The 20686-nt window shown below is 37.6% G+C and overlaps 1 protein-coding gene and 1 long non-coding RNA gene across 2 annotated transcripts; one reads left to right on the forward strand and one right to left on the reverse strand.

Annotated features, from left to right (window-relative positions):
* The first annotated feature begins 322 nt into the window (after positions 1-322).
* Positions 323-1816, forward strand: LOC136209276 (MLP-like protein 328). The gene is made up of 2 exons (XM_066000701.1): positions 323-547; positions 1340-1816. Exons 1-2 carry the CDS (start codon positions 358-360, stop codon positions 1621-1623), a joined length of 474 nt encoding a protein of 157 aa, XP_065856773.1. The 5' UTR covers positions 323-357; the 3' UTR covers positions 1624-1816.
* Positions 1817-2741: 925 nt separating this feature from the next.
* On the reverse strand, positions 2742-5966 carry LOC136209823 (uncharacterized). The gene is made up of 4 exons (XR_010677687.1): positions 5751-5966; positions 5254-5359; positions 5028-5171; positions 2742-3436 (listed from the first exon to the last, which is right to left on the reverse strand). It is a non-coding gene; the product is annotated as an uncharacterized lncRNA (long non-coding RNA).
* Positions 5967-20686: the final 14720 nt, after the last annotated feature.

Raw genomic sequence — 20686 nt, forward strand, 5'->3', positions numbered from 1 at the left:
TTATTTAATAACACTTTCCCGTACCAAAATTTTTTATTTTTCTTCCGATCTTGGTAATATTTTTCCATACTTTATAAAAAATGGTGAGATTTCAATTAGTATGAATGATAAATTATTGTTTGAGATTTCACCAGTTTGAATATATTAAGGGACAAGTGTTATTATAAAATAATAAGTTAGAGATACGCAACGCAAAACAAATAGTGTTTTAAACCATACCTTTAATAAACATGAAGGCATTTAGTACATGTCAATAATGTTAGTTTAATTGATCACATGGCATGTGGAAAGTAGAATTATAAATAGGAGGCAAGGGAAGGGAAGGCAGGGAAATGTATGATATAGAGATAAAAGAAAATGGAAGAAATGAAAGGAGAGATAGTAGCAGAGGTTGAACTGAAATCAGGTCCACATGCGTTTTTCAAGTTCTGGAAGGAAGAAGCACATAACACCCCTAACCATACTTCTTCACATATTAAAGCTGTTAAAATTCATCATGGTGATGGCAAGACTCCTGGTTCCATTAAAATCTGGGACTACACCATAGGTACTCTTTTTATGCATAACTCTTCATTCATATTCACGCTTTCATTTTTTACATTAATTACTCCTTTACTAACAATTTCCTTACACTGATTCTTCTGGATATTCCATCAAAAGCACCTCATTATATTTTGGCGTAATCAGAATGATCCTGATACGTTTTAGCTTTTATATAGGCCTAATGCATCTCTGCCCCTATACTTATATATAAAATTCAACTGTTGCTTTATATTTTGAAAACGTTATTCACTCTTGAATTTATTTAAAATTATTAATGATTCCTATAATCCATGTGGTAGCGTAAAAAGATATTTTGGCGAGTTGAAATTTGTACACTTCAAACGTGTCATTGGAAGCAAGTTTAAAGGCAAACATGTCACTTTTAAAAGGTTTAAGTAAGTTCAAGAAGGTAAATAAAAAGTTTTCAAAATATAAGTGGGAAGTAATTGAATCTTATGGATAAATATAAATAGGTAAAAATGTAATAAGCTTTTTATTTATATAAATTTAATCGAATGATCATAGGACCAGCTCCTAGGGCGACCTAGGACCTCATAAAATAGGAGGGCATCCAATCCAAAAATTATATCAACACAATAATTATTTAAATCACAATTCTTAAAAAATATATCTATTATTATGTAACTTAACTTAATATAAATCATTCAATTATCCTTGTGTTTCCGAAAAAGATCAAATTACAAACCACATAGCTTCTAACTGATTGGTTTAGTGTAAATTGTCCAGAAGATTGATTCGGGATTAATGGATCTTATTTTTGATAAACTAAATGCAGACGGAAAAAAGGAGGTGTTTAAAGAGATGATAGAAGTGGAAGAGGAGAAGAAGATGGTAAAGCTAACAGGTCTGGAAGGGGATGTGTTCAAGCTATATAAGGTTTATAATGGAATATGGCATATCATACCTAAAGGAGATGGTTACGTTGCCAAAATAACAATTGAATATGAGAAACTCAATCCTGAATTTCCTGCTCCTCACAAATACTTGGATATGGTCGCCAATTTTACTAAGGATATCGATGCTGGCCTTGTCAATGCTTCTGCTTCTGTTTCTGCTTGATATATTATAATTGGGTTTGGTGTGTATAATAATTGAAGAGCTACAAGCTCCTTTAATGTAATATGCGAGTTTGATATATATGTCAATCATATGTGGTGTTGTTTATGTATAAATAATGTTGTAATTTACATCACTCTCACTTTCTTCTTTTCTATCAACACAATTTGATACATCACTGTCTTTCAAATGCCAAATCACATGGTTTTTCCTGGTATTTTCTATTGCAATGTTTTCTAGTCCGAATCTCTTGATATTTACATATTTAGGCCTTGTCTGATAAAGCACTTAATTGCTTAAATTAAAATGTGAAGTACTTATTTCATTTAAGTGCGTTTGATAATAATTGTTTTTTCATCACTTAAATTAGTTAATTAAGTTAAAAACCACTTATTTTGATAAGTCAAAATATTTAACTTATCATTTTAAGTTAAACACTATCAACTAATACTTTTTTAAAAATTAAATTATTTAATATTTTCAGCACTTATAATATTCAGCACTTAAAATTCAGTACTTATTTTTTCAGCACTTAATTTTCAGTTTTATCAAACACCACCTTAGTGTGCATAAAAGCTCATATATCATGCACCTCTATAACAATGTTATTTGGTACCCCAGTAATACAAAACAATGAAAGTACTTTGCTTGCCCCTTTGACTAAGCTACGCTTCTCAGCTGTCATTTCCTTTAGTACACTTTAAATTTTACCTCTAAATTCATGAGACATCAACTTGTGTTGGATAAACACTTGTTCATATATAATTTCTAGGAAAATGTTTGGGTTAGTGAGATTTTCTTGTAAATTGAATTATACAAACAACGTAAATTCAATTTTATTGGTTGATTAATTGACATAATTACAAGTGGTATTATAACGAATTCTTTTGTTAAACATAGTTTCGTCTACAAAATTCAATATTACAAAGTTTGACAGATCAATTTCTTTTAGTCTATGAAAACTGAAAATGCATGCTATACTCATCCAAAATGGATAGGGATGCTCAAAGGAATTGCGAACTTGATGTAGATTAAAGTCGATGGTGACGGTTTTGATCGTAAACCGACAAAGAACACAATCTTCTCTAGCTAAATTAGAAGGTTGAATAAACCCAAGGATGAATCCTTGCTCCAGTGGAGACTCAAAATATTAGATTATCAAAAAGTTGTGTTCTATTACAAAAAGAAAGGACTTTATACCTCCTTTCATTTAAAGGGAAAGGACTAAAGACCCTCACTAGGGTTTCCAATCAACACTTAATAATAGGGGTAAAATAGGGAAGAAAGTATGAAGGGTAAGTTGACCATTAAAGGAGGGCAAATAGTCAATAGTTAAATGGTCCCCCTTTATTCATAGCATCAAGAACTTTGGGAGGAAGCATCCTCCGGATTGGGCATGCTCCGCATACATTCGTCACGCTCCGCGTAAGTGTGCTTCTGGACTTGAAGGCTCTCGCTGGTGGCCTTCATGCTCCGCGTCCCTGGGAGTACGCTCCGCGTACATGACCTCCTGGACATGACTCTCTCCGAAGGCTCGATCGACGCTCCGCATGGATGACCTTCTGGATTTTTCTCCTGATTTTGGGCTCTACACGCTCCGCGTACTGGTAGGCACGCTCCGCGTGTTCTGCTGGCTGCTGCTGCTTTCTTCCTCCTTGGATGGCTCTCCATGGCCCTTGTTAACTTTGATACCGAGTTCCTTGTCCCTTGGTTTTGGAGTGGTTGTTGAGGAAGGGATGCCCTCATCAAAACTTCTTGATGGATGAAAAATGGAAGCAATCCTGAAGTACCAACTCCTCATAACTACTTGGATTTTCTGGTCAGGTTCACAAAGTGATATACAGTTCAATTCGTATGAATACATAGTGAACATGACCAGAAAATGATATACAGTTCAATTCGTTTGAATACAAAGTGATATGATATCACTTTGTATTCATACGAATTGAATTGTATGTCACTTTGTGCAAATCCAAACGGGGTAATACAACATTGTTAGCAAGTTTAGAGGCTATTATGTCATTTTAAATATATCAAGGTGATCAATAGGTCTTTTAAGCAAGTTCATGGGATTAACGAGATACTATCTAAGTTCAAGGGTACAATAAATTTTTAGGGCTAAGTTTAGGGGGTTCCGCATGTATTAAGCCAGTTTTTAAAGAGAATGAATATTGGACGATTTATATAGGTTTGACAACTAAGCATACTTCTAAGGTTGTAAAAATGTTAGGTCCTAGTTGGGCAGACATACATTAATCAAGAATTAGTCAGAGATTAATCAGATTTGTATTTTTGTATTTTCTTATTTATTAATAGATAAATTTGATAACTTGTGAAATCTTCTTTAGTTGGAATACCTTCATTGTGAGGTGTTGTTGGGACGACGGAGGACACTCTGATGCCAAAGTCAGATTAGTATTTGAGAGAATAACAAGAATAATGTCAAAAGTGCTCTAGAGCTAGTAAGTGTACCTTTGATTGCTGGATGTTGGGGTATTTATATAAGTTTCTGTAACCTATTACATTGATAGTAGAGAAGATGAACAATTGTATCTTCATTGTTCATTTAATACCTTTTACTAGCTGAGTAACTTCCTTTAGAAGACGTTTATTTAGTTACACTATTAAACTCTATCATAACTGATATATAAGGCATAATGGCGGTTCCAAGAGCCTCTATAGATCCTAGTTGATCCATCTTGGCGTATAATATGTTGGGGATATGGACATATCCGCCTTGCGTATCCCAACATGGTAACACGCGGCTGATTATGATGATGTCGACTCCTTTGTTATTTGTATTATTTCCATATTACTCCTTGAATAACATTTCAGATGTTATCAGAAGTCCCCCTAAAAGATCAAGAAATCCCTTTAGGGTTGTTTGCCTTCTGAGCGTGTAGAGGACATTCATTGCATTGTCTAATTTGTTTCCCCATACCAACTAGAGATAGCCGCACCATGTGTGACTCCACGATTTTTTTAGTTTTGGCACTAATTATATATAGGGTGTTTTTTCATCTTAAACTCATTTTTACTTCTTTTTTCATCTTCTTCTTCCTGAAGATTCTTCATTGTCAATTTTCACCTGCTTTCATCTTAGGCCTCATTCTTCGACCGTCTGTTGTCATGTATGTTTACTTTCCTCTTTTTTATTTATGTTTTGTAAATAGAGAGATTTTTGTATTTTACTAATTTATGTAAAGATGTAACTTTTGCCTTTAGCTAGGGATTTCTCTTTTGCTAATTTCAGCCACATTTAAGCACAAGATTGATTTTTTTTCTTAAGAATAAAAACAGCCCATCACTCCTTTTTCCAGATAGTGCCATGATTATGCAGAAAACCAATAAAAAAAGCAGAACCCAGAAGAGAAAAGTGAACAAAGGAATTAAAAGAGAAATGATACCGAGCTTCTAAGCTGAAGATGTCCATAAAAGTAGTGATCTTGCTGCTAGTTTTGGACATAAATGGCGGAAACGAAGTGAGAAGAGGTAAGTGCCATGATTCCAAATCACTCTGCTCCAAACCAGGATTAGTCTGCTCCAAATAACTATAACCATATAAATAATTTATCACCATCACATAATTAATCTACAAGAACAATGAAGACATTATATAATTTAGAAATTTACCCTATCTACTCTACAGCAAGAAAATCTTGAACTGTTCCATGCCTCTTCACGTGGAACTGATATGTAATCTTTACACTTTCTCAAATGCACATTTTCGACCTAAATCCTGGGGAAAATAGTAATAAATTACTACATGTTCAATAATTAAGCAAATAAGACAGCTATTCTAAAAATAAATAACTAAATAAACCGGCAAAGTGTGAACATAGAAACGCCCTAGGGATAACCCGGGGGACGCTCATGTTCAATCTCACTAGAAATCCACAGAATTGGGGCGATGGACCCTAGAGAAGTAGGGACAACCACTGCGTTGAAAACCTCCATGGACGACATTATCAATCAATTAACAACATCAGAGCTAGGACCTAGAAGACTCACAGCCAAGTGATTCTCGTTGTGAATATAAGTGTAAGCAGAGTATAAAACGTTACCCAGTAAAATATTTTGTGTTGGTGTTAAAAGATACACACATGAATACGGAAAGAGCTGAAACTTACCTGATAATGGAAGTGCTAATGTTGATCTCAAATATCATCATTCCTTCAACCTTTACTGTGTCTAAGGTGGAAACTAGGGTTATCAACTCGGGAAACTGCAGATTGATGGTAATGGCGATGCTGCGAATCGAGAGTGAGGAAAGATGTATGGTGTTGACTATTGAAGTGAATTTAGGGATTCTTGAGATAGATATCATGGTCGATGCTCTTAGTAAGAAAGAGAATCAAATTTGGGGATTTTGATTACCCATGTGGGAAATTTTGGGGGGAATATATCCCGCTAAAAAATTTAGCAGATATAATGACCGGAGTTATAATAATATTTACTGAAATTTTGTGTTTGGTGAAAAAATTTTACTTCCACTCATTAAATCTATTTACAGTATGTTTTTAATGAGCGTGTTTTCTCCACTCATTAAATTTTGGTCATAAAAAATCCTTTTTCTTGGTCCGGTATAAGCATTAACATACTCTCCTTCCAACAGTCTGAGTATGTCAAATTCCATCTTCAATGTTTAAAGCCCTCTTTACCCTCACGGAACTCTTGAATTTCTGTTTCATAGAGTCCCAAATATTCTTGGAACTATCATCATTGAGAATAGTATCCATGATTTCTCTATTAATGGCTTGATAAAGAGATAAATCTTGATCTTCTTGTCTTTCAATTGTTTCTCCTCTATCATCTTGGTTGTGCTCCAGTCGCCTGAGTACTTGTTGGAACCTTATATGTCCCCTCCTTAATTAAGTTCAAATGTTCCTTAACACGAAGGAAATTCTCCATCAGCTTTTCAGTGCTTATAATATCCAATGGTTGCATGAATTTCCCATTGGCACTACTACTCTCAGCCATATATTCTCTTTCGCATAAACGATATTCCTCTCACTCAATATTTATTTTTTTATGATATTAATATTATTCACGGCGAGGGCGAGCCTTGGTGCAACGGTAAAACGTTGTTGTCGTGTGACCAGAGGTCACGGGTTCGAGTCTTAGGAGCGGCCTCTTGCCAATTAAATTGGCAAGGGAAGGCTTGCTCCCAATACACCCTTGTGGTGGGACCCTTCCTCGGACCCTCGCTCAGCGGGGACGCGTATTGCGACCGGGCGCCCTTTTTTTTACTAATATTATTCACGGATTTTTATAACACAAATTTTTATATATCCTTATGTTTCAACTAAAATAACATCATTTTTACCTTATTTTTTCTATTTTTTTTTTCATTTTTCGTTTTTTCTGGCTTTTTCTTCGATGGCCTCATTTTCTCCCGTTGTTCATATATAATTTTTGTTCCTTAGTTTTCTTTTTTTTTTTGAACCAGAAAGAGAAAGATCAAATAAATGATGGATTTGCATCCATAACAATAGTGTTCACAAGCCATTCCGGCACCATAGTTGAAACGAAATCGCTAGCATTGGAATAGGCAAGCCTAGCTACCAGATGAGCTGCACTGTTCGCTAAACGAGGAATAAAAACTAATTTAAAAGCTGAATTGGATCTTAGAACTACTCGACAGTCCTCTAGTATCATTCCGAATTCAGAGATATCCTGTTTTTCAGAATGAATAGCATCAACCACTAGTTTAGCATCAGATTCAAATTCAACATCTGTGAATCCCATATTAGATAGCCATATCAAACTTGTATGAATAGCAAGAGCTTCTATAACACATGGCTCTTTGATACATGGGATAAAACTGCTGCTGCATAGTAAAAAGGCTCCTCTTTCATCTCTGATAACCGCTCCCATACCACTGCTTCTCAACTCTTTAAAGATTGCCCCGTCTATGTTGCATTTGACATAGCCTGGGCTAGGTGATCTCCATTGCTGAATCGTCGTGTACTGTCTCTCGCCAAAAGTATGCGCAACCTCGGGGTTATTGTGCATAGTGCTGCGATGCTGCTGTCCCTCCGCACTGTCTGTTGATGGCGCCCTGGTGACAGCGGCTACTGCCATGGCTGATTGAAGATCGCTCAATTCCATCCTCCTGTTGCCTAAGGGTGACGCCTTCTTTTGATAAGCTCTCCAGTCCTGAGTCGCTTCTAGACTGCTCCGCCAACTAGTATGTGCCGGCCACCATCTCATGTGCCAAAGGACTCGGTTTCTGTGGTCCCAAATTGCTTTTAGTGCACAACATAATCTGACAATCATATCTTGATTTGAGCCACATAAAGCTTGTAAAAGCCAATCAGCAAAATTCACATTGTCAACCAGCGGGGTAGGAATCCCTGCTATTCGCCAAATGTCACCTGCAAAACAGCAATCAATAAATAAGTGGTTATCTGTCTCCTCCTGCTCCACACATACTGGGCATTCGGTGGATATGGGAACTCTCCTTTGAGCCAGCCGAGCTCTAGTGGGTAAGCATCTCGAGCAAATGCGCCAAATAAATTGTTCCTTAGTTTTCTATTTGTCTTGTTTTCTCATTTCTCATTTTTCTTTTATACAAATTTTGCGAGTATCATTTATTTCATTAATGTACATGTCGTAATGTACTTGAACTAGAAGAATCAGAAGAAGTTATCAATTTAAACAAACTTTTTCAAATCCCATATCACGGACCGTGATTTTTACATTGTCAATATCTAACTAAATGAATTTGGTTAGCCATTTCAGATCAAAACTAAATGAATTAATGTAAAAAAAATTGCAGTTTCACGTTTTCACAGATAAGTACTTGTGGCGTTTTTTTGGCTCTAAATGAACCTTATGGTTTCTCCCGTTAGCAACGCGAATTCCATAACATCGTTAAAATGGAAGGGTTTTTTCAGGAATGTTTTTGTTATCCCAAAACGGACCATGTGGTTTCTATTTCATCTTCTCCTCCTCCTCCTCCAAATTTTTGAAATTCCAGAATTCTAGAATTTCAAAATAAATTGAAATTTTTAAAGTTTTTGGAATTCTAGAATTTCATAACTTTCTGGAATTTTAAATTTTTTTGGAATTCCAAAATTTGAAATTTCTAGAATTTTAGAATTTTATAAATTTTATAAATTTCTGGAATTTTAGAATTCTGAAATACTAGAATTTCATAATTTTATGGACTTATAAAATTCTGGAATTTTAGAATTTTTTAGAATTCTAGAATTTCAGAATTTTCTGGAAGTCCAAAATTCTAAAATTTCCGAATTTTCTGGAATTCAAGGTTTCTAGAATTTCACAATTTTTTGAATTTTAGATTTTTAGAATTCCAGTATTTTAGCATTCTAGATTTTTTAGAATTCCAGAATCCTAGAAATTTTGAAAGTTCAGAAAAAAGAAATGAGAGAGAGAGGGTCAAAAAGTAATAAAACAAAAGTTTCAAAAACACCCCTATATTTTAATGGTATTAGGGATTTGCCACGTTTTTTCTAACGGTAGAAACCAAATGGTTTGATTTGTAGAGAATATATTTGACCAATCAAGCCTAGATCTAACAATAACTCTAGAATGATAACACAGTTCTATAATTATTTAAAAAAATTCAAACAAATAAAAGTTGCATAAATTACAAAAATGAGATTGATGGGATTTGAACACTAGACCTGACAATCATCGTATTCGAGTCGTGTCATTTTCAAGTTTGTAAAAGACTAAACCCAAACCCAATCTAAAAAATTTCGTATCAAAATCGTGTTAATTTGTTCGAGTTATTGTCGATTTTGTGTCGTGTTTTGGGATTACATGTAATTTTAATATGTATACATATATTAATGATAAATTTTAAAAATATAAAAAAATATGGTATTATTGTTAAACATTTTATGTCATTTTTATATTAATATGTTAACACTAATCATCGAAAAGTCTGCTAGTATCATGTTAGGAGATCATGTAATTATAACACGTTAAGAGGTTCGAATCATATTTAATTAAAGTTAAATATAAAAAAATGCGACAATATAAAAATAATTTTAAATATTTGTGTCATTTCGTATTATTTTAGGATTAGTATATCAATCATAATCTAACCCAAAAATTTAAGTGTCAGTTTCGTGTCTACTAAAAAATGGCATATACCTACTAAATAAAACTCAAATATTAAAATTTTATGTCGATTTTATATTGTGTAATCTGGTGGTGTATGCTTTCGCCACACCTATAAACTCGTAAGCTCTCACCTTTAAGCAAATAGCTTTGACGAACTCAACCACTTAAACTATTAAAATTATATTAAATTGGTTAAATATAAACCAATATTAAATAGCCTAAAAAGGTCCAAACTATATCAGTGCTCTCCTATTAATGGAACTGAAATCAAAATGCTACAATAATTGTTTTCTTATGGTTGGGGCTGTTAGAGATAATATTCTAATTATCTTTGTAAATAGATTCCTATCTAGTTAGAGTTTTACTCTGTCTATATTCCTAGCTAGGTAGAGTTTTAATACGACTATACTTATGTATTGTATTCCTATACAAACTATTATTGGCTCACTATAAATACAAGGCCTCTGAGCCAGAATCATTAAGCTGATTCAATTCATTATTGTGCCTATTACTTATCTGTCTATCTCCATAATTCTCTCATCTATCTAACCCTAGATTCAACATGGTATCAGTAGTATCCACTTCCGCATCCTCCGAATCCTCTGATCATCCTCAATCACCCACTTTTACAGAATACAAAGCCGCGGCCGCTGCCGCAGCCGCCGCAGCCGCCGGAGTCGCTGCCGTCCGGATCGAACCCGCAGCCGCGTCTGACGCCGCCGCTGCCCAGAAAACCAGCGACGCCTATGGTGGTTCCTTCGCGTCGTCGGGATGGCGATTTACCTCGCCGTTCGTCACCGGGGATTCCGTCTTCCTCAACCCGCCAACTGCAGCAGCCGCCGCACCATCAAGGCATACCGTCGGCGACACCTTCCCTCTGGAGGTCCACGCGGCGCTCGAGGACTATCAAGCGGCCAGCGCAAGGGCGTCAATCACACAGGCGCGTCCTGCACCGTCTGCCGCGGCAACGACAGCGGCCGGAGTACAAGCTCCGATTCAGGAACCTGCCGCACCATTCCTCGCGGCTGCCACTGTGCAGAACCATCCTTCGACGTCGCTGTTCGTACAACCGGCGATTCCTCCAACTGCGACAGTGGTGCGCGAACAGCCCCTAGGGCAAACCGCGACACCAACGTAGGACCAAAACGCGGCAATTCTAGCCGCACTCGCGGCATATCAGGCAGCTATTCCACAAACACGGAATCCACAAGTTCCGATTCAGCAACAATCCGTTCAGGTACAACAATCTGCAACACCTCCAACCCTATTTTCTCCATCAGTTTTGGCTGCCCTGGCAGCATATCAGGCGGCTGAAGCTAGTAACCAAAATCAGGTTATTTCTGAATCTCATACTTCACCGTTTTGTTACAATACTCAATTATCTCATGATCCCTCACCATCCTTCTTCTCAAATTCTTTTCACAACACTGTTAATGCACCGTCAACCAATGTTAGACATAATTTTATTTCTTCATCCATCCCTCATAATACAAACAATCCTGTCCATCCAGAACCTATACCCACTCATGTTGAACAACCTAGACAACCACCCACAAACATCAACATCAACATCAAATTAAACCCGAACAACTACAAAGCATGGAGAATGTCCATGGAATCTACCCTTCAAACCTATCATCTTCTTCCTCACATTCTTATTTCAACACCACCACTACCCAAATTTATTCCTAGAACAGGTTTTGTGACATCAGCTGCGGATTTAATCATAAATCCATCGTTTATTCAATGGGATGATGTAGAAAATGTGGTTAGGACTTTGCTCCTAAATTCAATCACCGAAGAGGTGTTTTCTGAGATTGCATATCTCAAATATTCACATGACATTTGGCTAGCCTTAGAGGATGCCTACGGGCTGATTACAGGCAGCAAGCAGTTTCAGATGGGAGTCGAACTGCATGAACTTGAGCAAGGAGGAATGTCTGTTACGGCATATATGCAAAAAGTGAAATCCATCCTTGATGATCTGGCTGCCTCAGGGAATCCTTATCCTCGGCATCTACTACCGTCAGTCCTTTACAAAGGTTTAGCAGAAGAGTATCGCTCCACTGTTCAGAATCTTGTAACTCAGCGCGGTACAAACATCAACTATCAAGAGATTTTGCATAGCTTGAAGATAGTTGAGGGCATGATTCAATCAACCAGAAAGACAACTCTGCTTCAACCTGAGGCTAATGTATCCACCATGGAAGCAAATCAAGCAAAGAAGCAGAATCCAAAGAAAAGAAGAAGTGGCAAGTGCTATAATTTTGGTGACCCAAGCCACTGGGTTGACAAATGCAAAAGACCTAAGAACAATTCAAGAGCACAATACAATCCTGGACCACAAGCGCACATGGCATGGCACCAACCACTGAATCCATTCATGGGTCCTAATCAGCCGTGGTACCCAGACACAGGAGCAACTAATCACATGACGGCAAATCCGGCTCAACTTCAACAAATGCAGCCATATCCAGGATATGATACAGTTCAGTTTGGCAATGGTCAATGTTTGCAAATTTCTCACTTTGGAAATTCAAGTATCAATAATTTGAAAATTAATGATGCCCTACTTGTTCCCAAGCTTACCAAATCTTTACTATCTGTTCAAAAATTTACCCGTGACAACTCATGTTTCTTTGAATTTTGGCCTAACCATTTTCTTGTGAAGGACCAAACAACTGGGGAAATCCTGTTACGGGGCCTGAGTAAAGATGGACTCTATGTGCTTACACCCACCCTGAAGGAGGTGCTAGTTGGAGAGAAGGTGTCTTTTGAAAGGTGGCATGCACGGCTTGGACATTGTCAGAATCAGACAGTCAGCTCAGTTCTCAAAGGAAACAATCTATCCTCTTCAAAACCAGTTAGCAAATGTTCTTTTTGTCCATTAGGCAAGCTTGCTAGGAGCTCTTTACCATCTATTAGTCGCTCTAGCACATTTACTTTTGAAAACTTACATCTGGATGTTTGGGGGCCAGCTCCAGTTACTTCTTGTCTTGGCCACCGTTATTTTTTAATAATCATTGATGAATTCACCAGATTTGGATGGGTTTTTTGTTTAAAGAATAAGAGTGATGTTTTTTCAACCTTCTGTGATTTTTATGCCATGATCTCTAATCAGTATAGTGCAAGGGTTAAGAACATTTACTCTGATCTTGGGGGGAGTTTCAAAAACTACAACCTTTTTTCAAACGCCATGGCATTATACACAAGATTGCATGCCCTCACACTCATGCACAAAACGGTATAGCTGAGAGGAAAATTAGACATGTTGTTGACACTTGCCTTACTTTGCTAGCCAATGTATCTTTACCTCCAAAATTTTGGAACTATGCCATGATACACAGCATTAGGCTAATTAACTACTTACCCACCAAAATCCTAAACAACAAGTCACCCTATTTCTTGTTCTACAAGAAACAACCTGCCTATAAGGCCTTACGCATTTTTGGCAGTGGTATTTATCCCCTTCTTCGTCCATACAATCAGCACAAATTTGATTTTCGCTCCAAGCTATGTGTCTACCTTGGTCCATCAGAAAATCATTCCGGGGATATCTGTCTTGAATATGCCACCGGACGCATATACATCTGCAAGTTTGTGCAGCACAATGAAGAATTCTTTCCTGCATCAACAATCACTGCATCATCACCTTCATCTAGCAACTCAGGGGTAAGCACATCGTGTCAACTACCATCTCTACTCGACCCGTATCCAGGTAATTTCTCTAATCCCAACCCTATAGTATCTTCTTCTAACCTGGTTCCATACTCTGCACCCATCACACCTGGACCTCATCCTGGAACCCCAACTACTCCTCCTGACTCTAAAGCCACACACAGTGCTCCTTTAGTTCCACCTCAATATCTGTCACCAGTGGTCACTGCTGCATCAACACCTGTTTCTCAGAATGATCCTAATGTTGAAGATAACACTCCAGTTGATGCTGCGGACATCATCACACCGGAAATACAGAATGCAATTCCTCATGAGGAGAACATCATGCCACAAACAGATTCTCCTCCTCCTGAAAGTGCACCACATGCTCCTATTCCACCTGAAAGGCCCAGGCCTCGCAATGCACCGCTGATTGGTCCACGACAACATTATATGCAACTTCGACAGTCATCTCTTCAGTCAAGAGGAAGGTTTGAGGGACTATTAGCTACAAATCCAAATGGCACAGTGGATCCCACATGCTTCAGTAAATCCAACAAACAAGTAGAATGGCGTACTGTAATGTCTGAAGAGATTCAAGCTCTTCTGGACAATGGAACATGGCAACTTGTACCGAGACCACATGATCAGCATGTCATCACCTCCAAGTGGCTCTTTCGTACAAAGAAGAAGTCTGATGGAACCATTGAGCGTCACAAAGCCCGCTTAGTAGCACGTGGATTCACTCAAAAAGCTGGGATTGACTACAAAGAAACATTCAGTCCAGTAATCAAAGCCACAACCATCAGGTCTGTATTTGCCATCGCATCAGCGAACAACTGGTTCGTCAATCAGCTAGATGTCTCCAATGCTTTTCTCCATGGAAACTTATCAGAAACCATATATATGGAACAACCGCATGGGTTTCGAGATAGTGACCGACCAGATCATGTCTGCCTTCTCAAAAAGAGTCTCTATGGATTGTAGCAAGCACCGCGAGAATGGTTCACTCACCTTCGAACATTTCTCCTCTCCCTAGGGTACAAAATGTCACAGGCTGACAACTCTTTATTCATCAGACGCACCGATACTGAAAAAAGTTACATTCTGTGCTATGTTGATGATATACTCATAACAGGGAACCACCCTGCACACATCACCAACACTATTGCAGCCATCGAACGTGAGTTTCCCATCCGCAATCTTGGCAAAGAAGAATACTTTCTTGGAATAGAGATCCGATATGAGAAGGATGGCATTCACATGTGTCAAGCCAAGTATATGGCTGACATCCTCGACAGAGTGAAGATGATTGACTCCAAGCCCACACTAACGCCCATGGCCACCACACCAACACTTTCAAAGGAGCTAGGCACCAGCTTAACCTTTGGAGATGAATATAGAAGCATTGTGGGGGAACTTCAATACTTAACATTCACTCGACCTGACATTGCATTTGCAGTTAACAAATTATGTCAGTTTCTACACTGTCCAACTGATGAACACTGGAAAGGAGTCAAGAGGGTTTTACGCTATGTTCAGGGTACATCAGATTTTGGCATAGTCATGTCTGTCAAACCAATACAGCACATCCACTGCTACTCAGATAGTGATTGGGGAGGGTGTCCTGATGATCGACGATCCACGGGTGCCTTCTGTGTCTATCTTGGATCCAGCATTGTATCGTGGCAGACCCGCAAGCAACCCACAATAGCCAGATCCTCAACGGAGAGCGAATACAAAGCAGTAGCAAATGCCACTGCCGAATTGCTATGGCTCAAATCTCTTCTCTCGGATCTCAGATTTCCATTACCCACCCCGGTTCAGTTATGGTGTGATAATGTTGGAGCAATCTATCTCACCTCAAATCCAGTGTTGCATGCTCGCACGAAACACATTGAGCTAGACTATCATTTTGTTCGTGAACAAGTTCACAGAGGATTTCTCAGTGTCAGATTTATTCCAACCGATGATCAGGTTGCAGACATACTCACCAAGCCACTAGCTCCGGCTCGTTTCACGATGCTACGCTCCCGCCTCTTCGTTCGTGCCCGCCATCGGCTTGAGGGGGGGTGTTAGAGATAATATTCTAATTATCTCTGTAAATAGATTCCTATCTAGTTAGAGTTTTACTCTGTCTATATTCCTAGCTAGGTAGAGTTTTAATACGACTATACTTATGTATTGTATTCCTATACAAACTATTATTGGCTCACTATAAATACAAGGCCTCTGAGCCAGAATCATTAAGCTGATTCAATTCATTATTGTGCCTATTACTTATCTGTCTATCTCCATAATTCTCTCATCTATCTAACCCTAGATTCAACAAGGGCTGCCGCTGCTACGCATTATTTTCATACTTATTATTAGTCCACAGTGTTTTTCTTTTTTAACGATAATATTAGTCCATGTTGTTGAAAACCACGAACCTGCACATTATTGCGAGAAATTTTGTGATAAGCAAGGTACTATAATTAAGCATAAAAAAGATATACTAGTAACATTATTTTATTATAGTGTAGATATAATACTAGTATTATATTAATTATAAAACTCAATTATTCTAACAATCCTTTTTCATTTTCATTTTTATTTTTTCAATTTATCTGCTTAATGATTGTGAGGCTGATTAGACACTTAAGAGATAAATTTTCTTTCTTTTAAAATTACAACATATATCATACACTAATAACTTAATCTAAACACTCACACCAACCTTAATAATTTAAAATATTATTTGATCCTTCATCTATTGAAAATTTCTGTTTTCTCCTTACTTAATAACATTTTCCCTCACCAAAATTTTTGGTTTTTTCCATGATCTAGATAATATTTTTTCATACCTTATCAAAATTGGTGAAAAAACTCAGCCTGTAAGGATCACTTGGTGGTCTTTACAGCCGGTCCCAAGTCCGGACAAAGGAGGAGGGTTGTAGTAGGTCTGTGGCGGCCAATGTAAAACTTAGCCACATCTTATGACATGAACCATAATATGAATATCGTGGGGGCGTTCCCTACTCAGCGACGTATTGCACTTCCTAGACCCGGGTGCAGTGATAAATGTCCAAGGGTTGCTAGGTCGTCGCCCCGAAGCGGCACGCCACCCCAGGACCCGGGGGTGGTGTCAAATATGCAAGGATTGCGGGTAAATAAGCTAGTCCACGATAATGGTAGGGGTAGGGGTAGTAGGTTACGTTTTGGAACATGGAACATAGGTTCTTTGACAGGAAGATTAGTTGTAGATGTTATGAAAAGGAGAAAAATAAATATAATGTGCCTACAAGATACCAAGTGGGTTGGAGCCAAGGCTAGAGAGATAGATCCTTAGGGTTATAAGCTTTGGTACTCAGGAAATGATAAGGGTAGACATGGAGTAGGTATTCTTATCGATCGGGAGTATATTGATCATGTAGTAGCGGTGTCTAGAAAGAGCGATAGAATTATGAGTGTTAAGCTAGTGATAGGGGATGAGGTTGTGAATGTCATCAGTGCATATGCACCACAAATAGGATTAGATGTCTCTATAAGACAAGCTTTTTGGGAGGACTTAGAGGAAGTGGTGCAACAGGTTCCTAGGGATGAAAAGATGGTACTGGGGGTGATCTCAATGGACACGTGGGTTCTAGGCGAGATGGATTTGAGAGTGTTCATGGGGGGTATGGGTTTGGAGATAAAAATGAAGCAGGAAATGATATTTTGGAATTCGCATCAGCCTATGACTTGAGTATTTTGAACACATGGTTTATGAAGAGAACATCCCACTTAGTGACTTATCGGAGTGGTGGTAATGCGAGCCAAATTGACTTCTTCTTAGTAAGGAGTGCTTGGAGAAAGAGTTATATTGATTGTAAGGTGATCCCTGGTGAGAGTACGACAACCCAACATAGATAGTGGTGCTTGATTTCCGAAGCAGGAGATGTATAAGAAAACAAACACCGCAAGCGGAGACTAAGATTAAGTGGTGGAGATTGTAAGAGGAGAATCAACAAAAATTTATGGATGAGATGGCCAAAAAAGATATTTGGACTTGTAATATGGATTTAGATATAGATTCGATATGGACTAAAATGGAGCATAGTTTAAGGGAAGTAGCGAAGGAAGTTCTAGGGGAATCTAAAGGTAGCATGCCACCGGGTAAGGATACATCTTGGTGAATAGAAGAAGTACGACAAGCAGTAAAAAGTAAACGAGAATCCAATAAAATATTGGAGAAATGTAGGAGTGATGAGAACTACGAAAAATACAGAAAGGCTAAAAGGGAAGTAAAGAAGGTCATACGAGATGTTAGAGCAAAGGTGAATCAGGATCTGTATACAAGATTGGACACGAAAGAAGGGGAGAGAGACATATATAGAATTGCTCGGATGAGAGATAGGAAGACGCGAGATCTCGGAAAAGTTAAATGTGTGAAGGATGTGGACCAAGAAGTCCTAGTTGAAGATAAGGATATCAAGGAACGATGGAGGTCCTATTTTGATGACTTATTTAATGGAGATCGGAGACAAGATGTTGGAGATATAAGTATCCATCATGATATGATAAATCATGAATGCCTGTGGAGAATTCAAAAGGGTGAAGTCAAAATGGCATTAAATAAGATGAGGCTGAAGAAAGCAATAGGACCTGATGGCACCCCTATTGAGATTTGGAGATGTTTGGGAGAGAGAGGAATTGAATGGTTGACGACATTCTTAAACAAAATTTGGAGAAACAATAAGATGTCATCAGAATGGAGAAAAAGTATCTTAATCCCTTTGTATAAGAACAAAGGCCATGTCCAAGATTGTGCCAACTATCAAGGAATCAAATTAATGAGTCACACTGTGAAACTTTGGGAGCGAGTGATCGAGCAAAGGCTAAGGAGGACGGTGAAGATCTCGGAAAACCAGTTTGGCTTTATACCGGGAAGATCAACTATGGAAGTCATCCATCTAATGAGACAATTAATGGAGCACTATTGAAATAAGAAGAAAGACTTGCATATGGTTTTCATTGACTTGGAGAAAGCATATGATAAAGTACCAATGGAAGTACTTTGGTGGGCCTTGTTAAGGAAAGACATTTCGCGGAAATATATTGACATCATAAAAGACATGTATGAGGGAGTATGCACGAGTGTACGTACTAGTGTTGGGAAGACTGAAGAGTTCCCTATTACGATTGGAGTGCATCAAGGTTCCGCACTAAGCCCATTTTTTTTGCCATCGTTATGGATGAACTAACAAGTTCACTTCAAGATGGTATACCATGGTGCATGTTGTTTGCAGATGATATTGTGTTGGTGGATGAGACGAAAGAATGAGTGGAGAGGAAGTTGGAACTATGGAGACAAACTTTAGAATCTAGAGGCTTTAAGTTGAGCCGAAGTAAGACATAATATTTTGAGTGTAAGTTTGACGGCCATAAAAGTAGGGAGGCAGGGACAATCACCCTAGATGGGAGAGTTGTTCAGGCCTGGGATTGCTTTCGGTATTTAGAATCTATTATCCAAACGGATGGAGAAGTAGATGGAGATGTTGCTCATAGGATTAAAGCTGGTTGGTCGAAGTGGAAGAGTGCTACGGGTTTCCTTTGTGGCCCCGGCATGCCTAATAGATTGAAGGGAAAATTCTACCGCACGACAATCAGACCAGCATTGTTATATGGTACAGAGTGTTGGGCAGTGAAACACTGTCACATCCATAAGATGTCGATGACGGAGATGCGTATGTTGAGATGGATGTGTGGTCATACGAGAAAGGATCGGGTGAGTAATGAAATAATTAGGACAAAATTAGGGATTACATCTATTGAGAATAAAATGAGGGAAAACCAACTAAGGTGGTTTGGCCACGTGAGACGTAGAGCGTTTGATGCGCCGGTTAGGAGGACCGAAGAGTGGCAAAGGGATGTAGTGGCGAGGGGTAGGGGAAGACCTAAGCAAACTTGAAGGAGGGTGATCGAGAGTGATATGAGTTTATTAGGGATCGAGGAAAATATGGTAGTGGATAGAACGAAGTGGAGAGAGAGAATTTGTGTTGCTGACATGACGTGATTTCACGGTTTTATATGATGGTTCATGTTAGCCGACCCCGAATCATTTCGGGACTAAGGCTTTGTTATTGTTGTATCAAAATTGCTGAAATCTAAAGAATAAATTATTTTTTGAGATTTTACCAATTTTGATATATTAAGTGACAAGTGTTATTATAAAATAATAAGTTAGAAGACAAATATAAGTATTTTCAATAAGTCAAAGAATAAATGTTATCAAATACTAATATATATCAAGAAAGCAAATAGTGTTTTAATCCATATCTTTAATTGATAAGATGAAAGCATTTAGTACATGTCAATAGTGTTAGTTTATTTGAAAACATGGCATGTGGAAAATTGAATTATAAATAGAAGGCAAGACTTGACAGGGAAATGTATGATATAGAGATAAAAGGAAATTGGAGAAATGAAAGGTGAGTTAGTAGCAGAGGTTGAACTGAAATCAGGTCCACATGAGTTTTTCAAGTTTTGGAAGGAAGAAGCACATAACACCCCTAACCATAGTCCTTCCAATGTTCAAGCTGTTAGAATTCATCATGGTGATGGCAAGACTGCTGGTTCCATTAAAATCTGGGACTACACCTTAGGTACTCTTTTTATGCATAGCTTCACTCATATTCATGCTTTAATCTTTCATTTTTCACATTAATTCTGCTACATGTACCAAATCAGAAGGATGAAGACCCTCTTGATAGTTTTTACCTTTTATACAGGCGTAATGCATCTCAAGCCTCTATACTTATAGATAAAAATCAACTGATCCTTTATGCTTTGAATATGTGTATTCATCCTTCCATTTATTTAAAATTACTAATGATTTTTATAATCCACCTGACCGAGCAAAGAGATATTTTGGACTAGTTGAAATTTGTGCACTTTAAACATATCATTGGAAACAAGTTCAAAAATAAATATGTCATTTTAAAAGGTCAATAAGTTACTTTAAGTAAGTTCAAGAAGATAAATAAGATGCTTCAACATATAAGTAAGGAGCAATTGATTTTTTGGGATAAATACAAATGGATATATATATGTATCAAGCTTTTTATTTTCATAAATTTAGTGAATAATCACAGGGCCGGCCTAGGGAAGCCAGCATATAGCGGCGGCCTAGGACCTCATAAAATAGGAGGGTATCCAATCTAAAAATTATATCAATTGCAACGCAATAATAATTCAAATCATAATTATTACAAAAAAATATCTATAAATAATTAGTATTATATAACTTAGTTTAATAGAAATTATATATAGAAAATAAAAATTTAAACTT

Source organism: Euphorbia lathyris, chromosome 10 (genome assembly GCF_963576675.1).
Source record: "Euphorbia lathyris chromosome 10, ddEupLath1.1, whole genome shotgun sequence".
NCBI lineage: Eukaryota > Viridiplantae > Streptophyta > Magnoliopsida > Malpighiales > Euphorbiaceae > Euphorbia > Euphorbia lathyris.